Source organism: Telopea speciosissima, chromosome 3, assembly GCF_018873765.1.
Source record: "Telopea speciosissima isolate NSW1024214 ecotype Mountain lineage chromosome 3, Tspe_v1, whole genome shotgun sequence".
In the NCBI taxonomy this organism is placed as follows: Eukaryota; Viridiplantae; Streptophyta; class Magnoliopsida; order Proteales; family Proteaceae; genus Telopea; species Telopea speciosissima.
This window is the reverse complement of record NC_057918.1, coordinates 5,308,522-5,332,830: the sequence shown is the minus strand read 5'-3', so window position 1 is coordinate 5,332,830 and position 24,309 is coordinate 5,308,522. Positions and strand designations below refer to the sequence as shown.

The 24,309-nt window shown below is 38.9% G+C and overlaps 1 protein-coding gene across 1 annotated transcript; it reads right to left on the bottom strand.

Annotated features, from left to right (window-relative positions):
* Positions 1 to 8,540: 8,540 nt before the first annotated feature.
* On the bottom strand, positions 8,541 to 23,108 carry LOC122654025 (cytochrome P450 724B1-like). Its single transcript, XM_043847997.1, has 9 exons — positions 22,870 to 23,108; positions 22,375 to 22,699; positions 22,121 to 22,273; positions 21,794 to 22,036; positions 21,610 to 21,696; positions 21,392 to 21,470; positions 21,175 to 21,281; positions 20,275 to 20,393; positions 8,541 to 8,629 (listed from the first exon to the last, which is right to left on the bottom strand). The coding sequence occupies exons 1-9, from the start codon at positions 23,106 to 23,108 to the stop codon at positions 8,542 to 8,544; spliced, it is 1,440 nt and encodes a 479-aa protein (XP_043703932.1). The 3' UTR covers position 8,541.
* Between the last annotated feature and the right edge of the window lie 1,201 nt (positions 23,109 to 24,309).

Sequence of the window (24,309 nt, the reverse complement as noted above, 5' to 3'; positions counted from 1 at the left end):
AAAAAAGTATATAGTTTCTTGTAATCCTCCAATCCAATCCACTTGCTGTTCGTACTCTAACAAAGTGTAAAAGTAGTTTATTTCCACATAGAACTAATAAAATAGGTCTACAATGATAGAGAATGATATGTCCTCCTTGTTGAGGATTAGTGTCTTGACTGATTGGACTGCTATATGAGTATTTCGGTAAATTTCATGCGTAGGGTTTCGTTATAAACATGTAGCGAGAGTTCTTTCTTTGTAATGAAAATCTAAGAGAGACGTGGGGAACAAGCGACTGTAACCCTATTCTCCATTGATAGTGAAACAGATCTCATCTCACCGTGGACGTAGGCAACCTTATCAAATCACGTAAATCCTTATGCGCATTAATTGTGTGATTGTGTTTGCGATTTCCAATCTTCTCTACATCGTGTTAGGTTTTAGATCCTTAAGGATGGAAGAAGCTTTGTATGGTTTTCCTTTTCTTTTCTTTTGTTTCTTCTTCTCTTAGAGGTTCCCTTGTTAAAGTGATGATGATCTTTGAGTCTATGCAAATAATGTTACTCATTATGGGTGGGAAGGGAAGTGATACGCGACAATCCATAAAAGGCAAATCCTATCGCCGTAAAGCCAAGGAAAACCCCCTCATGAGGACCGCGATACTTACATGAGGAAACCATGGCCAAATTATGAGTATCATTTAAAACCTCAATGTCAACGTTAGTGTTGATGGAGGAAGGCGGGATGCGATGGAAGTGACCACCTCGATGTGCTCCAATTCTCTAGAAATTTGAGGCATCTTCATCTCTTTCCCCTTTCCCCAAGCCCCCTAGAGCCACATACAACCCCACCACTACCAATGCTGCCCCATAGTTAGTATTGCAAAGGCATTTTTGGAATACAAAAAGGAAAATATTTTTTACCTTCCAACACGTAACTTCTGGTCAAGGAGTAAGATGCCCATGATTGATAGCGTCACTAGTTCCAGTGGGTCGAAAATTGATACGAACAGTACACCCTTTGCCCTTACAACCCCACGCTATCATCGTAAAACTTAGTGTCGTTGCCATTATTCCCTACACCATCACCACTACTACCACCGCCAAAACCATACACACCATTCATCAAACTTAAATTATTCAAGTCTTTAACCATAAATTGATAATAAAACAAGCAAACAATTAAACTTCAGTGTATTCTTCCATCTGAAATCCTATATATACCATGTAAGCCATGCTACAAAACCTAATAAAACAATTAAACAAGCAAATGTTGTTGATGTTAACGTTAAGCTTGACACATATAGATTCTGAGCCATTGTTCCCCTGATCAATAAAATGGAGAAACAACGTTATTTTTAGACAAATATAGCACTACTTCCTTCTAAGTTATCCTAAAGAGGTGGGGACAATAAAAAGAGGAGGGGGGGGGGGGTAGGGAGGGGGCTTGATTCCCAACCCCATGAATAAAGTCAACCTTTGACGATCAAACGTTGACCTCCAATCCTTTGTAGAACATCAAAACCATCGCTCCGCCTATTTCCATGGCATTCCCCACCAACTTTGCTTTCCCTTCTTAGAGTTCGAATCCCTAACCTCTCTTGCCTTTGATTTGTCAACCCCATCAATGGCAATGTCGATCCATCACTTTTTGATAAACATAAGGGGTATACTCGGACTAATAAACTTATGAACTCACAAAGGTCTTGTTTGGATAGGTTGAAGTAAGAAAACCAAAAAGCACAAAGTTTACCGCAAAATCAATGCCACGATGTAAGTTGTGTGTCTGGAACAAGGTTTGCCATTGCTGCTGAAAATGTCGTTGATGTTAACGTTAAGCTTGACACATAGAGATTCTGAGTCACCATTCCCCCGATCAATAAAACTTATTTTCACATAGAACTAACAGAATAGTTCTACAATGATAGAGAATGATATGTCCCCCTTGTTGAGGATTAGTGTTTTGACTTCTGATGATTGGACTGTTATATGAGTATTTCGATAAATTTTTTGTCTAGGGTTTCGTTATAAACATGTAGCGAGAGTTCTTTCTCTATAATAAAAATCTGAGAGAGACGTGAGAAACAAGCGATTGTAACCCTATTCTCCATTGATAGTGAAACAGATCTCATCTCACCATGGGCGTAGACAACCTTACTTACTGAATCTCGTAAATCCTTATGTGCATTATATGATTATGTTTGCGATTACCATTCTTCTCTATATCGTGTTAGTTAGGTTTTACACCCTTAAAGATGGGAGAAGCTTTGTACGATTTTCCTTTTCTTTTCTTTTGTTTCTTCTTCTCTTGGAGGTTCCCTTGTTAAAGTGATGATGATCTTTGAGTCAATGCAAATCACGTTACCCATTGTGGCTGGGTAGTGGTTTGTATTTATAATATTCAGTATACGGAGAGTCCTAGGTTGTTACAATTTGTTTGTTACAAGTGGATTGATACTGTTACAACCGTGAGATGTGTCAAGACGACTTGATAATTGATGCTGAGGTGGCAGTCTTTGTGCATTATCACTTGTATTTTTTTAGTTTTTTTTTTAATATATTTGATTATCTACTCGAAAAAAAGTGGCCAGTTAAGTTAAAAAAAAATAAGTCAAATAACTGATCAAGAGTTTTGAAAACTCGCAGAATATTTAAAGGTAATGAGACTCAGTCTGATTCTTCCCTACTCACAAGTCACAAGTGACTCGGTATTTTTTATTGGAACTGACAAAAACTTGCTATTTTTACACATTTCCCATCCTCTCATGTCTTCTCCTCAAACAGTAGTTATGGTCTTCAAATACTTATGTGTAATATGGGAAATGTTCTTTGTACTGATGGTGCAGGATGCACCAAAACACATAGGGGTGGGCGAAATGATCGACCCGCTCCCTTGAATGACCAAAATGGTGTGCCCGTCACTCCCTCCCCATGTGTTTGGGCATAAATTGCACTCCCCCCACACGCATATATATACACATGAGTAAACTTGTACGTGCAAATGCATGTGTGGCCATTTATTCTATGACAGAGAAAAAATGTTTCGAACAAATCAAATGTATTGATTAACTTGTGTCGCTATTTTGAATCATACATGATATCAATTAAAAAATATAATAAATTAAGATTAACAAAAACACTAATAACCATTAGCTCATCTAGTCTAGTTGTCTCCTATATCACAACATGCTCTTGAACTTGGTGTGGTCTATTGTACTCGTATATTATCCCAAGTCAATTCATGTATATATTGACCTTGTTGAACATGCTAGGATTTGGCACGATTGCTCCTGATGTTATGTATAGAAAATTTGGCAATTCGTCTCTATGAAAAATGGAAGAATCTAAAAAAGTAATGTGAGGACATAAATAAATAATGCAAGTGTCAATGTTTTTTTTTTTTTTTTTTTTTGGACCTTTGTTTGATTAGATTGGTATAATCCTAAGGTCTGTTTAGACGATTTTCTTCTGCTTTTTTTTTCTTTTCTTTTTTCCTTTTTTTCTTTTGTTTGTTTTTTTTGGGTTCACATGTAGACGACTTTAACACTTTAGATTCTCTTCCAGAACCGAAAGCCCGGACAATTACAGAGTATAGGCCTCAACACCGTGATTCATTGTAGAGGGCCTACCTTTAATGTAGGAATAAATGTGGCAAATATTTTTGGGTAAATTACACATCACCTCCTAGTTTTCAAATGAAATTTAAATCACCTCCTGATTTTTTAAAATACTCAAATCACTCCCTGTATTAGATCTCAATATGACAAATTAGTACCTACCATTTGTTTTATGATGTTAAGTGATGATGTTAGCCAGTTAAATAAATTTAAATTCTTTAACTACTCTTGACATCCAAACATAGATTTTAAAGGGTAGTATTGTAAATTTAATTCTAATGTTTTAGTACAAAGGTAAGATAATCCTTTCACATCAATAACTAATAGCAGACTAACACTGTTATTGTAGAGAGGGACGGATGAGTATTTTCAAAAAACCAGGGGGTGATTTGAGTTTCATTTGAAAACTAGGGGTGACGTGTAATTTATCCAATATTTTTAATTTTTTATTTTGATAATAGGAAAATATTATTAATTAGTTATGAATCAAAACCAGCTAATTTATTGGAAAAAGTAACGGTAACCAGTGTTGTGCCTAGGCGTGTATCTGCACCAAGACACAATTCATTACAAAAAGACCAATGCTACACCTGGTCCTTTCCGCCTTTTTAGGGGGGCAACGCTAGACTATGTATGGCGCAAGTACACACCTAAGCACCGATGAGATTTGATGATGACTTGCACCTTATCATGTGTTAAATGCTACAACAAAGTCTTGGTAAGGTGGGATTAATTGTAAGGCAGTACAGTTCAGGAACTCTGTCTTCAGTTTTTCCTTCTAATAACTCTACAATCATCTTTACCACAAAAAAACAAAAAGAGAGAAATTTTCAATACTGATTCTATGGGCTTTTAACGGTCTTTTGGAGGTAGCCGACAACCTAAGAGTACAAAACATCAAACCTCAACATACTTTTCTTTCTGATGCAATAAATTTAGGAGAGAGTTTCTTTCACCTGAGTGAGATAATCCCACCACTTGAATATCATTATTACTCTTCCTCCTGCCAGCTGAACGAATATTCATAATGCTCTTTCCATTATTCCAAGAATTTCATTCAACCACCAAAATAATGGATGAAGAGATACTCTTTTCACCATGGGTGAAGATAAACATGATCCAAAGTTGGCTATTAGCCCAAGTGTTGTCAAATGTTAGTTATTTGGGAGGGGATCGCTCCCAGGCTACGTGGCAGCCCTGGGAAACACAGCCTGGTAGCATTCTTTTTTCCTAGTTGTAAATTCATCGTTGTGCTACACCTAGTGTTAAGGATAAGGATCCGTTGGTATTTCAAATATTCAATTTTATTTGAATTAGTCACAACACTTATCTAAAACTAGCTGTTGTAACTAATTGGGTTTATCCCATTGTAACAGATACGAATGTAACAACACTTTGAATTCAAGTTTATAAATATCATCACTACCCAACAAAGTGGGCAAGGTGAGATTCATTCCAATTCAAACTCTCTATCTCTCACATGGTATCGATCGACCTTATCGATTCCTGGTAATCTGTTGCCTTCTTCAACGACTCTATCTTAGCATTCATCTACGCAAAGAATCGTTCTTCCTCAACAATGTCTTCTTCTTCCTCAACACCTGCGTTTCAGCATCATTTAACCTTGAAACTTACCTGTGATAATTTTCTTATGTGGAAAACACAATTGTTTCCTCTTCTTCGATGCCAAGACTTCATGGGTTACATCGATGGCACAATTAAATGCCCACCCATGCATCATACTACTGCTGAATCTCTCAAGAAATTCCAAATCCCGCTTACTCGATTGGATTCGGAAAGATCACGTACTCACGATAATTTCATCACTCTCACCGAGTATTGCCATATGTCGTCGGGCTCGACACATCTCGCAGAATCCGGAGTGCTCTCCAATCTGCGATCGGATCTCTCTCACATACCAGTGTTCTCCAACTCCATATGCAGTGCAAAACCTCACCAAAGGTGATAAGTCCGCTTCGCTTATCTTCGCGAAGTCAAATATATATCCGATCAACTTGCTGCAGCCAATCGTCCTCTCTCCAATGAGGAATTAAATGCTATTGTCTTCAAAAACATTGGACCTGATTTTAGCGATATTGTCGCTGCTCTTTCTACAAAGATCGAACCTCTCACTTTTCATGATCTTCATCGATTACTCTTGAGTCATGAACTACGGTTGAAGAGTGCTCGGTACCCATTGAAGCAAATCTTACTCATGTACCACCACCCACTCTGCCACAACATCGGCACTCACTTCAAATGCTTCCCCTACAAACTCTAGCATTACTAATTATTCCAACCGAGCACAAGGACAGCGGCAAAGAAATAGAAGAGATCGCTGCCAGATCTGCAGCAAGTTCAACCATATTGCTAGCAAATGTTATTTCCGCTACACCAATCCACCTCCAACAAATCCATCACCATCTGCTAATATGGTGGCATATTACCTACTCCTCCGTCCATGAGCGATTGGTTCCCGACACAGCGAACCCATCATGTCACACAGGATATCATAACCGCAAATCTCTGCACCATATAATGGTAATGATTCCTTGCGCGTAGGTAATGGGGTTGGATTAAACATTAGCAATATTGGCTCTTCTCATATCCGTTCTCCATCTAATAATTTATTTCATTTCACCAACATACTCCATGTCCCTAAAATCACCAAAAACTTACTTTCTGTTCATCATTTCACAAAGGATAATAACTGTTTCTTTGAATTTCACCCTTTTCATTTCATTGTGAAGGACCAGGTGACAAAAACGCCTCTGCTTCAAGGATCTCTTAAGGACGGGTTGTATCAATTGCCGAGCTTCAAGCCTCCATCACCTTCAGCCAACACCGCCCACTCTGATGTTCAAAATTCTGCCAATGTGTGGCATGCTAGGTTGGGACATCCTCAACCACGCACAGTACATGCATTGATTCATTCTCAAGTCTTACCTTGTTCTTCCAATAAAATAAATAAATGTGCATCTTGTTTTCTTGGCAAATCCCATAAAGCATCATTACATCACCGGTAGCATTAGTTCGCACCACTTGATTTAATTTTTAGCGATGTATGGGGTCCAGCTCCGTTCCTCGGTCAATGGTTTTCAATATTTTGTTCTTTTCATTGATGATTTCTCCAAATTTACTTGGTATTATCCACTTCAAAATCGTTCTCTTGTTCCTTCTATTTTTCAACAATTTAAACGAATGGTGGAGAAACAATTTTCAAGACCAATAAAACAATTCCAATCAGATTGGGGTGGGGAATTTCAAAAATTGAATACCTTTCTTAACAAATGTGGTATTATTCATAGAGTTGCATGTCCTCACACGCATGAGCAAAATGGGGCTGCGGAGCGTAAAATTAGACATGTGGTAGACACAGGTTTAACACTTCTTGCTCATGCTTCCATCCCACTAAAATATTGGTCGTTTGCTTTTGAAACTGCAATTTATCTCATAAATCGTTTACCCACTGTTCTTCACAAAAATAAATCTCCTATACAAGTCTTGTATAATCTTACACCCAACTATTCTTTCTTCAAAATTTTTGGTTGTGCTGCCTATCCTCTCTTGCGCCCCTATAATTCTCATAAGTTCTCTCTCCGCTCTACTTTGTGTGTTTTTATGGGATATAGTCCTCTGCATCATGGCTACAGATGTTTGGATCTAAAAACAAACCGCATGTACATTGCTCGCCATGCTTAGTTTATTGAGGATCACTTTCCTTTTGCCACTCATATCCAAAGCACACAACCACATTCACTCCCACCTCAACCATGGTTATCAATATCCACCTTTGATACACGTCCGTTACAGGTCCAAGAAACAGCAGGCACTTCATCTGGTATGACTTCACATACTACACCTTCATCATCTCCACTCTCCCCGCCTACCTACAATTATTCACCACTTATTGCCAATGCTGATGTGATCCCTACCCCATCTACTAACGAACGAGGATCAAATGCTATGAATAATGTTGCAGGGGTTATTGCAGATCCACAACCTTCCTTGCCTCCTAATTCAATATCTTCACAAGCCCAGAGTCATTTACTTGCAGCGCCTCTCACAAGGACTCACCCGATGCAACTAAGATCCAATCCAAGGCCATCAACACGTTATCCTTTGCCATCTGCCCACTTAACAGAAGGGCCCATTGAGGTTGAACCTACTTGTTTCACAGAGGCTAACAAACATGATAAGTGGCGGACAGCTATGGAAATGGAGTTCAATGCACTGTTAAAAAATGGAACTTGGAGTTTAGTTCCACCACAGTCCCATCAGAATGTAATTGGCTCTAAGTGGGTGTTTCGAATAAAAAGAAAAGCAGATGGTACGATTGAGCGCTACAAGGCCCGATTAGTGGCCAAAGGCTACAACCAGCAGGAAGGTATCGATTACACAAAGACATTTAGTCCTGTGGTAAAGCCTACTACAGTTCAGACTGTGTTATCCTTGGCGACAGCAAACAACTGGGAGATGCGCCAATTGGATGTAAGTAATGCTTTCTTACATGGAACACTCAAGGAGGAAGTTTATATGAAACAGCCTCAAGGATTTATTGATCCCACTAAACCACAGTATCTATGCCGGTTACATAAGGCGTTGTATGGTTTGAAGCAAGCGCCAAGGGCTTGGTTTCAAAGATTGAGTGCCTATCTACTTACTTTGGGGTTTGAAGGATCCAAAACCGACACCTCATTATTTATTCTTAAGCAGGCCCGAACAACGTTTGTTTCCCCTTTCCTCTTCTCCTAACCCACCTTTTGTTAGATAGTATCCTTGAAATTTGAATACATGAAAATAATGGAAAATGACACATAGACAATAATCAGGTGAAACAGATTAACATCGGGGAAATAATTGAACAACATTGTTTATCCTCTTTTTTTTTTTTTTTCCCTTTATTATGGTAAACATGTATTAGCTAATTGAATTAGTTTTGTTTAAATTGGTTCAATCTCCAAAGGCAGACCCCTTTTGAATTCCACATAAGGGTAGGCAACAGGATAGTCTTCACCTTTGATTCTCCATCTGAAAGCAAAACCATAAAACAACCATACAGGGTGTTAATACATTACCCTTCCACATTAAATTGTTTTCAAGGTTGAGTCTTTTATTTGAGTTCTCATCAAATACAAGCCATCAACAATTCGAGTATGGAATTTCCATCAAAAAAAAAAAAAAACAATTCGAGTATGGAAGGTGACACATCTGCGTACCATAAATATTTGAACTTTTCATCAAAATCCTAGACCACCCAATCGGTTTTTACCGAAATAAAAAAATAGACCACCCACTCAGTTGTGTTCATGTGAAGTAGTTGTTTGGCCATTGTGACCATACATAGAATATAAAGGACGCTACCTAGACAGGCCACATGTTCATCAAACATAATTTAGTTACTTGGTACGCGTTTTTACTTACAATTTCTTAAGCGAAAGCAGAGGTAAGGCTGCATACATTATGATCCTTCCCAAGCCCCGCAGGATACTGACTTCTTTTTTCTCCTTTCTTCCTATTACCCTCCGGCTTCCTTTATCTCCTTTCCTCCTACTTACCCTCCAACTTCCTTCGTTTTTGTTTTTATTATTTTTTCTTCACTCTGTTACTAATGGCTCGTAATCCCAGCACCGTTATCGCTGGTTTGAAAGCCATAACAGTAATGGTTCTAGTGCAACTGATATTTGCTGGTCTAAATATTTTCATAAAAATGGCAGAAAATGACGGCATGAACATGAGCATTCTGGTGGCATATAGATGCCTAACAGCAACAATTTTCTTAGCGCCGATTGCTTTAGTCGTTGAAAGGTTAACTACTTATTCCTTTACTTTTAAACTTAATTGAAGTCACCATTTTTTTTTCCTTGCGTCCTTGGAGATTTTTACTAGCTTTATATGAATGATCATTAATCTCTTTGCTCTTACATGCAGAAATACCAGACCAAGATTGACGTGGATGGTGATTTTTCAAGCTTTTTTGTGCGGTTTACTTGGGTAAGTTTAACTCTCCAACCTCTATTCTAGACACCATGATCAAGTTGTCCATCTCGATTGTTTGGGTACTTGAAAGATGACCTAGGATACAAAAGTCTCTGCGCTTGCATGGCAACAATAAAGAGGGCCTCAACACCAGGAAAATCATTCCATCATCAGGATGACCCAATTTTTGGATCCCCTACGCCCGGGCAGCCTAACGGCCATTGTGCGGCCTCAGATAGATAGGGCGTGGATCCCACCCGGGTAGGGTGTTTAATTGGGCCAATGGGTAATTAAGGCAGTCATTTTGCCCCTGCCTGTGTGAGGCCTTACCCACAATGGCCGCGCTCGGCTGCCCGGCCATGGAGGATCGATCAGGATGGGTCTTCACTATATTTTTTACATTATCTTCCACTTTATTAGCTGATTAACACGAAAAGCGGATCCTTTAAAAAACATTAATGACAGATAGACTACTACACACATAGTAATTATTTAGTTAAGGGTGTCTGGCGGGCAAAACATGGAAATTCTGAAATTAATGAAATAAAGGGTTAAAAAGATTTATTCAGAATTGATATTTAATATCATCTGCGTAAAATGGTTTAAAATTTTCAGAACAGAGCATAGTTGGAAAATCAGATTTTTCTGACTCGACTCGCCTTTCAAAAAACCTGATGACTCAACCTGATCAAACTTAGTCAAATCGAGTCATGATTTTTTTTAATACACTATTAAAATACTATACTTTTATTAATTAATACTTTAAAGGTTTAAAGTATTAATTAATAACGTATGAGAAAACAAACAGCACTCATATGGCATGATATAACCTATTCACTTTAATGAATGATGTTAATTAACCACTCACATTTCGTTAATCACTATAGAATTTTACAGTACCGAATGAAGCACAGTATTTAAAGAGTTGTACAACAGATGAAACTTATTACATATGAGAGAGAGAGAGAGAGAGAGAGAGAGAGAGAGAGTTTTAAAAGATAACTACTAATTCATCAACTATATATAGCGACACAGATTTTAAATGAATGCAGATAGTTAATTGGATTATTGGAATTAATATAAAGTTTGTGAATTACAAGAAAGAATTTATTTTTCAATTATACTAGTAATTATTATATTTATTAATTTATTTACTAATCAATGAAGTAGTCAACTATTTATTGTTAAAAAAATAATTAGACTTGCCGAGTTCGTGGTGACTCAGGTAAAAAGATAGTCTTATTTGACTCGGGAGTGTTAAGATCGAGTCTGGTCATTTTTTACCCTGATCGAATTTACATGACTCATGATCAGGTTTTTTAAAATTTTGACTCGACTCGAATGACTCGCCGGAGTCAAAATCTGATTTTCCAACTATAGAACAAAGATGACTATCATACTTGTGATATGATTCAAACAAATTTCAACAATTGAGGGTAGCATCTGATTTGATAATAAGGATGGGGACATCAAGTGCAGAAAACTAATATTGTGCACACAAATTAGATTACACACTAAATTCTAGTTGACTCATAACGTTGATGTGTATTCAAGTGAGATGGTTTTCATGCATGTGAACTGTTCCGTATGGAAATGGGAAGAAGGTTGAAGTTAAATGATGGTGTATTTATGAAATCTATTTACTTCCCGAGATGCTCCTTTCTTCAGGCAAAGATGGGCAGCAGCCCTTCTTCTTCTTGGGCTTGGAGAAGTTTGATGGAAGGGAAAAAAGTGCTTCTTAAAGGTCTCTTATATGGAAGGTGGGAGTTGGTACTCTGATCCGGATATGGGGTGACTAATGGATTCCATCCATCCCTTTTGTGGATTTTGTTATCCTAGAAGAAGACGCAAGAGGAAGTGGGTATTAATATTGGGTTTCTGATCTTAATAGACCAAGAGTCCAGGCGCTGGAACCTGCATGCTCTAAACTCCCTTTTTAGCCCCTCAACCCGTGAAGCCATCCTCAAAATCCAGCTGCCCTTGTTTCCATCTCAAGATTCAAGATTTTGGGGAGCAACTTAGTTGCGGACGCTCTATCCAGGAAGGCCACGTTTCATGTACGACGCTTTGGCCACTCTCCACTCTGTGGCTGAGGGAACTTTGTAATCCTCCAGCTAAGTGCTCCACACGAGAATATCAATAGACTTACCTTAACCAAAAAATAAATAAATAGAGAGACACATGAATTATGGGATTGATTTTTTAGAGGGGCATATATGGGATCACCCTTGGGTCCATGTACCCTTTCCCATTTTGGTTTTTAAAGGTATTTTTGTAATTTTGGTTATTTCTGGTCCAGTTTGAGCTAGGGCTGCAATAGGGTCGGGTTGGGTCGGGCCTTTTAAAAGCCCAGCCCAACCCTGAGTCCATTTAGCTGGGCCCAGGCCTAACTCGGCCCTGACTCAGGGCCAGAAAAATCCAACCCTGACCCGGCCTTAGGGTCGGGCCAGGCTGACCCATATTGGCGCTAACCATGGAGGGGAATGGAGATGTATGGGCTGGCCAAACTGGGAAAGGGAGATGAATGGGCTGGTTAGGCTGGGAAAGGAAGATGCATGGACTTGCTAGGTTGAGAAGAAGAAGAAAAGAAAGAAGAAGAAAGAACAAGAACAAAAACAAAAAATAGAGGACAGGGTCGGGTTGGGCTGGGACGGGCTTCTCCCGAGGCCTCAACCCTGACCCGGCACGACCCTGACTCAAGGCCAGAAATTCCTGACCCTGACCCGCCCTCAGGGTCAAGGTATCTCAACCCAAGCCTTGTTCGGGCTTAGGGCGGGCCAGGGCAGGGTCAGGTTGTTAGGGTCAAACTTGCACCCCTAGTTTGAGCTGGTTCTCTTCATTTATGTTTTAGTATTTAGATTTAATTGTGCCCATTCTATATCATAAATCAGGTGCCGATATAATTCTAAATAGAGTTAATTGTATGCTTCTTGTTACTACTCTTCAAGTCTCAGTCTTCCTTGCACTTAAATCCTAACCTCCATTCATTAACCCAAATGAAAACCCTTTCCCTTACCCAAGCTGAAATCCTAGTTTTTACAATATTTTTTTAATTTACCAGCTGCTAGCTAGAAGAAACCAATTTCAGACCCTTGGAATGATCCCTGAACCTTAACCTATTCCGGCCTATTGTACGTCTTCAATATTCACCCACACCCGTCCTTAATTACCCAATCATATAGACCCCAAAACCTAGGTTTGTTAAAACCTAAATTTCATTTTTATTACCACTTAATTAGTAGAAAGAGAAAGCAAACTGTAAACCACATGCAACAAAGGAGTGACTAAAATAGACACACAAACGATGATTTTCATTGTGATTTTTTTAAAATATGTCATAAACAAAAATAAAAATTATACCAAAGAGAGAGCCTTAGTCGTGTGGCTCCTGTGTTGAGCAGGGCAACGCTAACTCAGAATCTCTACGTGTCAAGCTTGACGTTAACATCAACAACATTTGCAACAGCCATGACAAATCTTGTTCCAGCCACAACTTACATTATCGCGGTGATTTTGCGGTAAGTTTTTTGTGTTTTTTAGTTTTCTTACTTCAATCCTTTTTGAGTTCATACGTTTACTAATATAAGATAGTGATTAATTGTATGTTGTTACCATTGAAGGCAAGAAAGGTTGGGGATTAGAACCCTAGCAGGGAGAGCAAAGTTGGTGGGGACTGCCATAGGAATAGGAGGTGCGATGGTGCTAACCTTCTATAAAGGAGCAGTGGTCAACATTTCCTCAACAAAAGTTGACCTTACTCATCATAGAGCTGGGAAACAAGCCTCCACATCAGATTCACATAATCGTGTGTTGGCCTCGTTACTGTCCCTTGGTTGTTGTTTATGTTATGCACTCTGGCTGATTGTTCAGGTATATTATATATATGCTTTTACAATGACATTCCAAGTGGAATATCCAAAGTACCCTTTATTAACTAACCTTGGAATTTCCCCATTTTGGGGTTGATGTTTTTTTTGGGCTTTTCAGGCGATGATGAGCGAGAGGTATCCATGCGACTTATCAAGCACGGCTCTAATGTGCTTTATGGGATCAGTACAGAGCATCATATATGCTCTATGCATGGGGAGTAATAACTGGAATGAATGGAAGCTTGGGTGGAACATTAGGCTTTGGAGCGTAGCATATGCGGTACGTATATATTAATTTGATTTCGGATGGAAAACAAATGCAATTAAACTTAATTAATTGTTTTCTTGTTTTATTACCTCTTGATGATTGAAGATTTGAAGCTTAATTAGTTTGATGAATGGTGTGTTATATATGGTTTTGGTGTTGGTGGTGTAGGGAATACTGGCAACGGCCCTGATTTTTACAATGACAGTGTGGGGTGTAAGGGCAAGGGGTGCAATGTTTGTAGCAGTTTTCAATCCATTGGAACTCGTGGCGGTGTCAGTCATGGGCATCTTTCTCCTCAATGAAAAGCTACATGTTGGAAGGTAAAAACTATTTTCCTTAAAAATGCCATTCCACTAACTGTGGTGATATGATTCCAATTATTCTTACAAAATTTTTATAGTTTGATAGGGGCAGCATTGATAGTGGTGGGATTATATGTGGCTCTGTGGGGTAAGGGGAAAGAGATGGATGTGTCTAGGCACACTTCTAGAGACTTGGAGCACATCGAGGTCCAAAAAGATCCTATCCAGCATCCTGCCCGGGTTGCATGCGCAGCGCCGGACAGAGTGAGGCGTGGAAAGATCGCCTCACCCTTGCTGGGGCAAGGCGCTCAGGCAGAGGTGAGACGGTCTTTTCACGCCTCACTCTGTCCGGCACTGCATGTGCAGCCCGGGCAGAGTGCTAGACAGGAGCCAAGTCCCATCGTGGTGGTCACTTCCATCCTCCCTTCCTCCCGCAACAATAACCTTGATGTTGAATTCTCAGATGATATTGCCTCAGTAGCAGAAGAAGAAGAAATTTATGAAGAACATGAAAAGATAAGAGAAGTAGTGGTGAGGCGTCAGTAAATCCAAATATATGGGCATACTTCTATTTTACAATATTTTGCCCTTTAAAGCAGATGTACGGAAAAAAAAAGATAGGTATATAGTTTTTACTCAAAAAAAAAAAGATAGATATATAGTTTCTTGTAGTCCTCCAATCCACTTGCTCTTCTTACTCTAATAAAGTATTAGTTTATTTTCACATAGAACCAACAGAATAGTTCTACAATGATAGAAAATGATATGTCCCTCTTGTTGAGGATTAGTGTCTTAACTTTTGATGATTGGACCGCTATATGAGTATTTCGGTAAATTTCTTATATAGGATTTTACTATAAATCTGTAGCAAGAGTTCTATTCTCTGTAATGAAAATCTGAGAGGGGCATGAGGAGCAAACGATTGTAACCCTATTCTCCATTGATAATGAAACAGATCTCATCTCACTGTGGACGTAGGCAACCTTACCGAATCACTTAAATCCTTATGCGCATTGTGTGATTTTGTTTGCGATTTCCATTCTTCTCTACATCGTGTTAGGTTTTACACCCTTGAGGATGGAAGAAGCTTTGTATGGTTTTTCTTTTTTTTTCTTTTGTTTCTTCTTCTCTTGGAGGTTCCTTGTTAAAGTGATGATGATCTTTGATACGATCATAGGTAGTTGGTTCATTGTGTTGGGTTTAATCTATTAGGGGTATATGGGTAATTTGTGTTGTGTTAGTCTATTAAGGGTAGATGGGTAATTTGGTAGAATATGGTTATATAATGTAAAGCAAGAGATTGTGAAGGGCAATGAAGAATTAACTCTACTTCTCTCTTTGTCTCTGTCAATTTGCTTTCTCTCTCCGTCTTCTTCTTCTTCTTCTCTCGTCTTCTTCCTCTGTCTCTAACCATTGACGTATCATTGCTCATTGAGAGAAATCGGCAACTAATCATGGCTGATGGACTCCACCTTAGCCCATGGTTCACCCTTGCTCAGGAATTGAAGGATATTCGTGCCTTGTTGCATGATTGCAAGAAGAACTGCTGTAAGATACTAAACAACGTATCAGATCTGCGGCTTAGTTCTGTGGCAATCAATGAGCAATCAAAGGAACTTCAACGTCTGGTACGCGAATTAATCGACAAAGAAAATTCCAAGGCCATGGCAGATCTTGAATCTCTGGCGCAAGAAGTTGATTCTGGTGCTTTGTTGGCTGAAATTGATGGGGCTTTGATTCGTACCATCATTGGCCAGAATCCGGTTGCATTGGATCAGAGACCATTTGAAGAGCCAGCAACCATCGCTTCCAAATCCGTTCATCTCACTCCCTCCCCTGTTCCCTTTGCTGATTTTCTTCTCACCGCTTCAGGTTCTGGTTGTGTTCATGGTCTCGCTGGTCTATCAAGGATCTTGCTTCGAAGCTCTGAGCGGCCTCTGATTGTGTTCGGCAAGTCTGCCGCTGATGTGCATGCTACGAATGCCTTGAAGATGTTCGTGGATACGACAGGGATAGGGAGAGCAGCGGACTGGATCAGTAGGCCACCACCGGAACCTCCACCACCTCTGCGTGTATCCAGCTGTCGGCGTCTCAGCTGTTGGACCAGCGAAGGTCCGGACTATATGGACGCCATGGATTCCAATTTCTCTTTCTTCCCATTTCTTCAAATGCATTCTGTGCCCTGTGCGTATCTCGTGGTGTTTTGTTTGTTGTATTCAAAATGCCTACTCTCAAGCGATGCAAAGTAGGAGAGCCTGGTTTTGACGATGACGAGAATCCAGGGGTTCCAAAGAAATGGAAGATGAATGGGTATTGCCCACTCGATCTGCTTGGCGAGATCGCCACCGGCAGAATTCCGTTAACTGGGAAGGGATTTCGTCGAAGTTTTGGTTATGAGGACGAGGAGTTTAGCAGTGTCGCAGCTTCGTGGTGTACTGAAGTTGCCTACTACCCCGATGTGGTGGAATCTGAAGCAAGGAGACGAGATGGTTGGGGAGTGAAGAATCCTACTGCAGAGGTTTTCCGCCCACCACTAGTCAAAATGGCACGAGGTCCCGTTCAGCTTTGAAGCCTTCAGGTCTCATTTTACCGTCGGACTTACGAGCTCCATCACCTTCTCCTGTAGCCAATGCAAGTGGTCATCGATTGGGTATGTCGATATGCGTATGAAATGCGATGATTTTGAAGTTGCCCATTTGGTGTTTGATAAAATGGGGCTTATAGACTCGGTTTCATGGTCTTCACCAGGTTTCGGTTGCGACTCCGTTCTGGACCCAGCTTCCCAACATTGTGAGCATTACAATCCTGCACTCCACTCCTTCTTGCAAGCATTTGCATTCATGGTTAGCTCATATTCTTGGATGATGGGGTAAGGCCATAATGATCCGCAATCAGCCCCTTTTGTGGGAGTTGATTATTGGGTTTGAAGTAATGGAGCTCACAATTCAACACATGTTACCAAAATTTAATGAGTGCTGATCGGATAGTATGATACTAGATATTTACTTTGCAATTGGTTTGGTATATGGGCTGGAATGCGTGCTGTTTGCTACATCAGAAGGATGGATTTTTGTGCAGCTAGACCCTATCGCCAGCATTCCGTTGCTTTATGCACAACGAGCGATGGAGCTGTATGGGGTGCACTCTTGGGAGGTTGTCGAGTTCATACCAACATTGAAGTTGGGGAACGGATTGCAAAGAAGCTACATGCTTTCATAGGTTTAAGCAATAAATAGTCACACAAAATAAGCTACATCTGGCATCGATCATCACCTGTTTGTGATATTGTTTGAACCTTGAGGACAAGGTTCTGAAGGGGAAGACAATGATACGATCATAGGTAGTTGGGTCATTGTGTTGGGTTTGGTCTATTAGGGGTAGATGGGTAATTTGTGTTGTGTTAGTCTATTAAGGGTAGATGGGTAATTTGGTAGAATATGATTATATAATGTAAAGCAAGAGATTGTGAAGGGCAATGAAGAATTAACTCTATTTCTCTTTTTCTCTGTCAATCTGCTTTCTCTCTCCGTCTTCTTCTTCTTCTTCTCTCGTCTTCTTCCTCTAGCTCTAACCATTGACGTATCAATCTTGTTACCCATTGTGGGTGGGTAGTGGTTTGTATTTATAATATTCAGTATACAGAGAGTCCTAGGTTGTTACGATTTGTTTGTTACAAGTGGATAGATACTGTTACAACCGTGAGATGATAAGATATTTCAGTTTAAGCTGTGTCAAGAAGACTTGATAATTGATGCTAAGGTGGCAGGTGTTTGTGCATTATCACTTGTATTTCTTAGTTTTTTTTAATATATTTGATTATCTACTCAAATGGAAGAATCTAAAAAATAATGTGAGGATTTTTTTTTTTTTTTTCTTCGGACCTTTGTTTGGTTAGATTGGTATAATCCTAAGTCCGTTTGGACGACTTTCATTTTTTTTTTTTGGTTTTTGTTAACGTTTAGACGACTTTAAGACTTTAGATTCTCTTTCCAAAACCGGAAGCCCGGACAATTACAGAGTATAGGCCTCAACACAGTAATTCATTGTAGAGGGCCCACTTTTTATCACCCCCAGTATTGGGGACGGTCAAGTGACATCGTGCGGTTGGGCACCACCCATGTGTGCACGATGGGGCCCACTATGCACACATGGGCGGTGCCCCAGCCACATGATGCGACCTTGACCGCCCCCTGTACTAGGGGCGATAATTTTAATTTTCCAGAGGGCCTACCTTTAATGTAGGAATAAATATGGCAAATATTTTTTATTTTTTATTTTTTATTTCAGTAATAGGAAAATATTATTAATTAGTTATGAAATCTAAAACAGCCAATTTATTGGAAAAAGTAACGTTAACCAGTGTTGTGCCTGAACATGTACCTACACCTAGACACAATCCATCACAAAAAGACCGATGCTGCCCCTGATCCTTTCCGCCCTTTTTAGGTGCAGCATTGGACTGTGTATGGTGCAAGTACACACCTAAACACAGCACCGGTGAGATTTGATGATGGCTTGCACCGTTTCATGTGTTAAATGCTAAAACAAAGTCTTGGTAAGGTGGGATTAATTGTAAGGAAGTACAGCTCAGGAACTGTGTCTTCAGTTTTTCCTTCTAATAACTCTACAGTCATCTTTACCAACCAAAAACAAAAAAGATAAACTTGCAATACTAATCCTACGAGCTTTTAACGGTCTTTTGGAGGTAGCCAACAACCCAAGAGTACAAAACATCAACCCTCAACATACTTTTCTTTCTTGTGCAATAAATTTAGGAGAGAGTTGCTCTCACCCTGAGTGAGATAATCCCACCACTTGGATATCATTATTACTCTCCCTCCGGCCAGCTAAACGAATATTCATAATGCTCTTTCCATTATTCCAAGAATTTCATTCAACCCCCAAAATAATGGATAAAGAGATACTCTATTCACCATTGGTGAAGATGAACATGATCCAAAGTTGGCTGCTAGCCCAAGTGTTGTCAAATGTTAGTAATTTGGGAGGAGATGGCTCCCAGGCTACATGGCGGCCCAGGGAAACACAGCCTGGTAGCATTCTTTTTTTCTAGTTGTAAATTCATCGTTATTCTACACCTAGAACAATGGTTGTTTCCGCTTTCCTCTTCTCATAACCCATCCTTTGTTAGATAGTATCCTTGAAATTTGGATGCATGAAAATAAAGGAAAATGATACACAGACTACAATCAGGCGAAACAGATAAATATCGGAGAAGTAATTGAACAACATTGCTTATCCTCTTTTTTTTTTTCCCCTTTATTATGGTAAACATATATTAGCTAATTGAACTAGTTTTGTTTAAATTGGTTCTATCTCCAAAGGCAGACCCCTTTTGAATTCCACATAAGGGTAGGCAACAGGATAGTCTTCACCTTCGATTCTCCATCTGAAAGCAACACCATAAAAGAACCACACACAAGTGTTAGACACAGCACTCTTCCACATTAAATTGTTTTCAAAGTTGACTAGTCTTTTATTTGAGTTCTAAATAACACGCCATCAACACTTCGAGTATGGAAGGTGACACATCTGCATACCATAAATATTTGAACTTTTCATCAAAGATCCTAGGCCACCCAATCAGTTTCTACCCAAAAAAAAAAAAAAAAAAAAAGACCACCTACTCAGTTGTGTTCATGTGAAGTAATTGTTTGGCCATTGTGACCATATATAGAGACAGGCCACATGTTAATCAAACATAATCTAGTTACTAGGTACGCATTTTTACTCACAATTTTTTTGCGAAAGCAAAGGTAAGACTGCGTACATTATGACCCTTCCTAGACCCTGCAGTGGTAGGAGCCTCGTGCATTGGGTACACCTTCTTTTTTTTCTTTTTTTCTTTTTTTTTTTAATTTTAGTAACTCTCCCATCCATTTATTCATGTTTTTCTTTATATTTTTCACCATTCGTCTACTCACAATCATTTCTCATAAAATTGACATTTATAATTTTTTTTTATATTTCTACACAAAAAGTAAATTTAATGCATTTTTCAAACTTTTTTTAGATGGCTTTTTTCTGATAGATTTCAAAATTGTGTACCACAAGTCGATACCTTAGGACCTACTTGTCCACCCAATTGTTAGGGCCCTCATAATATGCCATGTGGCAAATATTAGGCTTGTATTATGAGGCTTAATTACATAAAGTATCATGAATCATGGTGGAATTAGACTCAATTATGCTAATTTTTTTTTTTACTTTAAAGAAAAATATGTCAAGTAAAACTTTTACCTGTAATTAAGCACAAGATGGTGAAGAAAGAATGCAGTTTCTAATTTACCGATCTCGGCACCTGGACATAGACGCACTCCTCCGCCAAAAGCCTGCACATTTTTGCTCGTCCCTTGACCCTGTTGAGCATCAAAGCAGATAGAGCCATCAAAATATCTCAACATCCACATGCATGTCTATAAGCTAGTTTTCTTTTGAGAGTAGAGAGAGAGAGAAGAGTTGAGCCCAAAATTATCCCATGATAGAAGGTTTTTTTTTTCTTTTGGTAATGAGGAACTCGGCCCACCCATATTTTTATGGGTAAATCAGGTAAAACCCAGATCCATATAACTATATAAGACCCCGCAACCAACATAAACCCTTGGGCATCAACTCTGGAATGTGGTGTACTATTGTGCTGGGCTTGGTTGCTATATGTGAGCCTTTGTGTGAGATCAGATTGGGCCAAGAGATCCAAACATACTGATAGATTTCCTTTTTAAGTGTAAGATGAGATTCCAAATCAAGCCATTGAACTAGACCAAATGGTTCAAAATGTCTGGTTTGAATGGTTCAAAATCGTTCAAAACAGTTCGATGTGGTTCCTTCAAGTTTCAAGTATTGAACCAACTAAATTGTGATCCGCAATGGTCCAACCAGTTTGGTCCATCAGGTTTTAAAACATTGCCTTTGATACATAAGATCCATTATCTATATGAAGAAAGAATCTCCTCGAGGTCGAAGGCTATTTTATTGTATGATTGGACTCCTGAAATAGTGAATGTAGTCATTATAATTAACTTTTGAAATATCCCCAAGGATTGAGGTTCTTTCTTCACTGTGAATAAATCCTATTTTTTCTTTTTTATTTTATGGAAGAAAAAAATACGGTATTGAAAAAACATAGAGACAAGTACATACTGCCCATCTCCAAGGATTGAATTCAGAGGCATTTTCATGGAGGGATGGATTGAGATGTACCGCGGTGAAGATGGGAAGAACCTTCCATCCAGAAGGAATGAAATACCCTGCATGCAAACAAACTAACTCTATTATTGCTCATCAATCTTTTGTTTTTTAAAATCATTTTTAACAAATAAAAGAAAATTAATTTATGAGATTTCAAGTGGAAATTAACCTTTGAAGTTGACATCTTTGATTGCCTTCCTATGGACAAACTTGACTATGTTTCCACACCTTAGAGCTTCGTTTATAACCTGCAAGAAATGGGTTTCCAAGAACCAATTAAACTCATTCTTTGTTAGTAACATCTTGAGTGAAAGACCCTATTTCTACAAAGCCAAGAAGCAAGTGATCGATATTGAAGCGTTTTTGTTAGTGCTTCCACTTTACTACATTTTGTGTGAACTCCATTTTCTTGTAATCTTCCCAGTTCAAGGGTTCCCTCTTCTGCTTCTCTTTCCTTATTCCATTGTGTTCCTCCTGTATTTTTATATCAATAATAGTCAAGTCAATAGACCCTTTTAGTATCTTTTATTCTTGTAAAATTTCCAGAGAGAGAGAGAGATTGAATTGGTACCTTTAATTGATTAAGAGCATTTGGTGAGTGTCCAAGAAAGTAGACGGTCATGGCCAGGAGAGTGGAGGTGGTTTCATAACCTGCAAGAAGAAGGTCTGCTACAATACTCACTTTCTCTTTATCAATTAAGTTTGTACTTGTCAAAAGCAAATCCAAAAAGTCTCCTTTTCCAAGCCCCACACCCCCCTCCTTTCTGCGCTCTTCCATAATGGCTCTTACAGTGGACGAAATCCTTGCTCTTGCCTGCACAACCCCATTCATTACCCATTCCATTAAGAAGAAGAAGAAGAAGAGGCTTTAATTACATATAAAATCAATAGTTGTTACCTTTACAGCTTTGGCATATGAGGTTCCTGGAACATATAATGGGAGAGACACCAAACCCTTCATGAAGGTAAGGAATTCTTCTAGTATCATTGAGGTTCGTGGGTCTTCTGGTTCCAAGCTAAGTATTTGCTTCACCATAAGATTGAAAGTGAACTGTCATATAAATACCATAGAAGCATAGTTAAGAGATGGAATCAAAGATGATAAATATATATTAAATGTTTCAAAAGATAGATATGATACTGGGTTCTTGCCTTGTTGGCTTCTTTCATAAACATGACTTGGTTTATCTCCTTCCATGAATCCATAATTGAGGTAACCAGGTTATCTATGTCATCGAGATACTCTAATCTTGACTTACAGATATTGGTAAAGCTAAGCATGAAGCTCCTTAGCTTCTTATGAACATCACCAACCACAACAAGCAAAGACTTGTCTCCAAGTATTCCATGGATGGCCTTTGGGTAGCTGCACTGGAATAACTTCTCTTCATTCTGGAGGATGAACATATTTAGCTCCTGATCACAGGAGACAATGGTTGGACACCCAAATAGATGGGACTTGAATACTCTCCCATACCTGGCCAGAGAATAATAAAATAGGAGATCGAAAACCCATTTCATCAGTAAATCAAAAAAAGGAAAGCAATTGAAGATAGCCCATTTCAATACAATCAAGAATTTTGCAAAATTGGTATGATTTTTGTGAGTTAAGACGAAAAAAATCAATAGAGAGCTAGAATCAGCTACCTAGAGCATCTTTCCTGTAAGAATTTGCCCACAGTGTTGGACTTGTGTGGCTTGAGGAAGGCAAGAGTTTCTCCCAAGAAAGGCCAACCCATGTTCCCATGAGGTAATAAGCTGTTGTCGTCCTTGGTATTAGGCTGCTGACGTTTTACAAACAAGAAATATAGGAAGACAAGACCCAAAGCTAGTCGTAACCACAGGCCTAAACAACAAAGTGAGGAGAGAAGTACTAGTCCAACCATATTCGCTTTTTGAAGAATCACTTGCTGCTGCTACCTTCTCTGGCCTTGCTAACATATAAAACACTACTCGACCCTTAATGAGAAGATAAGATAAGCCACCTGACACTGCTTTATGGAGGATGTCTCAGTCTCTCTCCATTGGCTTAGGCTGCTTTTTTTATGTATGCTACCCCCCTCCCTATGACAGTTTTGAAACATTCCAAGTCATATGGTTGGTTTCCTTATAACCCATCATCCAAGGATTTCCCCCATGTTTTCTAAACAGAAAATGATCTTAGGAGATGGGAAATCTGATTGGACTCTGGATACTGTGAGCCCTTAATCTAATCTAATCTAATCTAATCTAATGGGTTCTGATATAGGAACTATATATATTAGAGTAAATTACAGATCATCCCCTGGTTTTTGAAAAAACTCAAATCACCCCCTAGTTTAGGCCCCAAAATGATAAATTAGTCCCTAATGTTAGTTTTATGCTGTTAAGTGATGATGTCAGCTAATAAATTTAAATCCCTAAACTACCCTTGACCAATGTTGAAGATGAAGGGGTAGTATTGTAAATTTAATTCTAATATTTAAGTACAAGGGTAAAATAGTCCTTTCACACCAATAACTAACAGTAGACTAACACCGTTACTGTAGAGGGGGACATTTGAGTTTTTTCAAAAACCAGGGGGTGCTTTTATTCTTTCATAAAATATAGTCTCAATGAGACATTATATATACAAGAGGTTACAAGGGAACCATGAGATCCTTAGGCAATTACATTGCTATACAAGTAGAGATTGATCGAGTGGGATTCAATATATTATGTGAATGAGTTGCCTCAATAGGAAACTCAATCGGAGAAAGTCCAATATAACTGACGGCATATATTATTTTCTTTAAGCATAAATCAAGGAAGACTTTCTTGAGGGTGACCAAGGTAGTGATGTCAACCATCAATGAAAGTGCGTTCAGTAGCAGAAACAGCAGGTGAAGGAGAGGACGGATGGGATTGCAAAATATATAGCCCATCTTTACTCGGTCTAGAGAGAAGAATTTTCTTGGACACCTGATCCTTGACAAAAAAATGAGAGTAGTGAAATTCAAAATAAACATGATTATCAATGCAAAATTTTTGAACAGACGGTAATGATTTAGTAATGGAAGGAACATGCAAAATATTTTGAAGAGATAAAGAACTAGATGGGGAATGAGA

What these genes read in the sequence shown, in the direction of transcription:
- LOC122654025 (XM_043847997.1), bottom strand. Translation starts at nt 23,108, where the DNA reads ATGGTTGGACTAGTACTTCTCTCCTCACTTTGTTGTTTAGGCCTGTGG. An exon ending in CATATGCCAAAGCTGTAAAG is followed by an intron (nt 22,037 to 22,120) that starts GTAACAACTATT and finishes GGGGTTGTGCAG; the next exon opens with GCAAGAGCAAGGATTTCGTC. An exon ending in ATGCTCTTAATCAATTAAAG is followed by an intron (nt 21,697 to 21,793) that starts GTACCAATTCAA and finishes ATAAAAATACAG; the next exon opens with GAGGAACACAATGGAATAAG.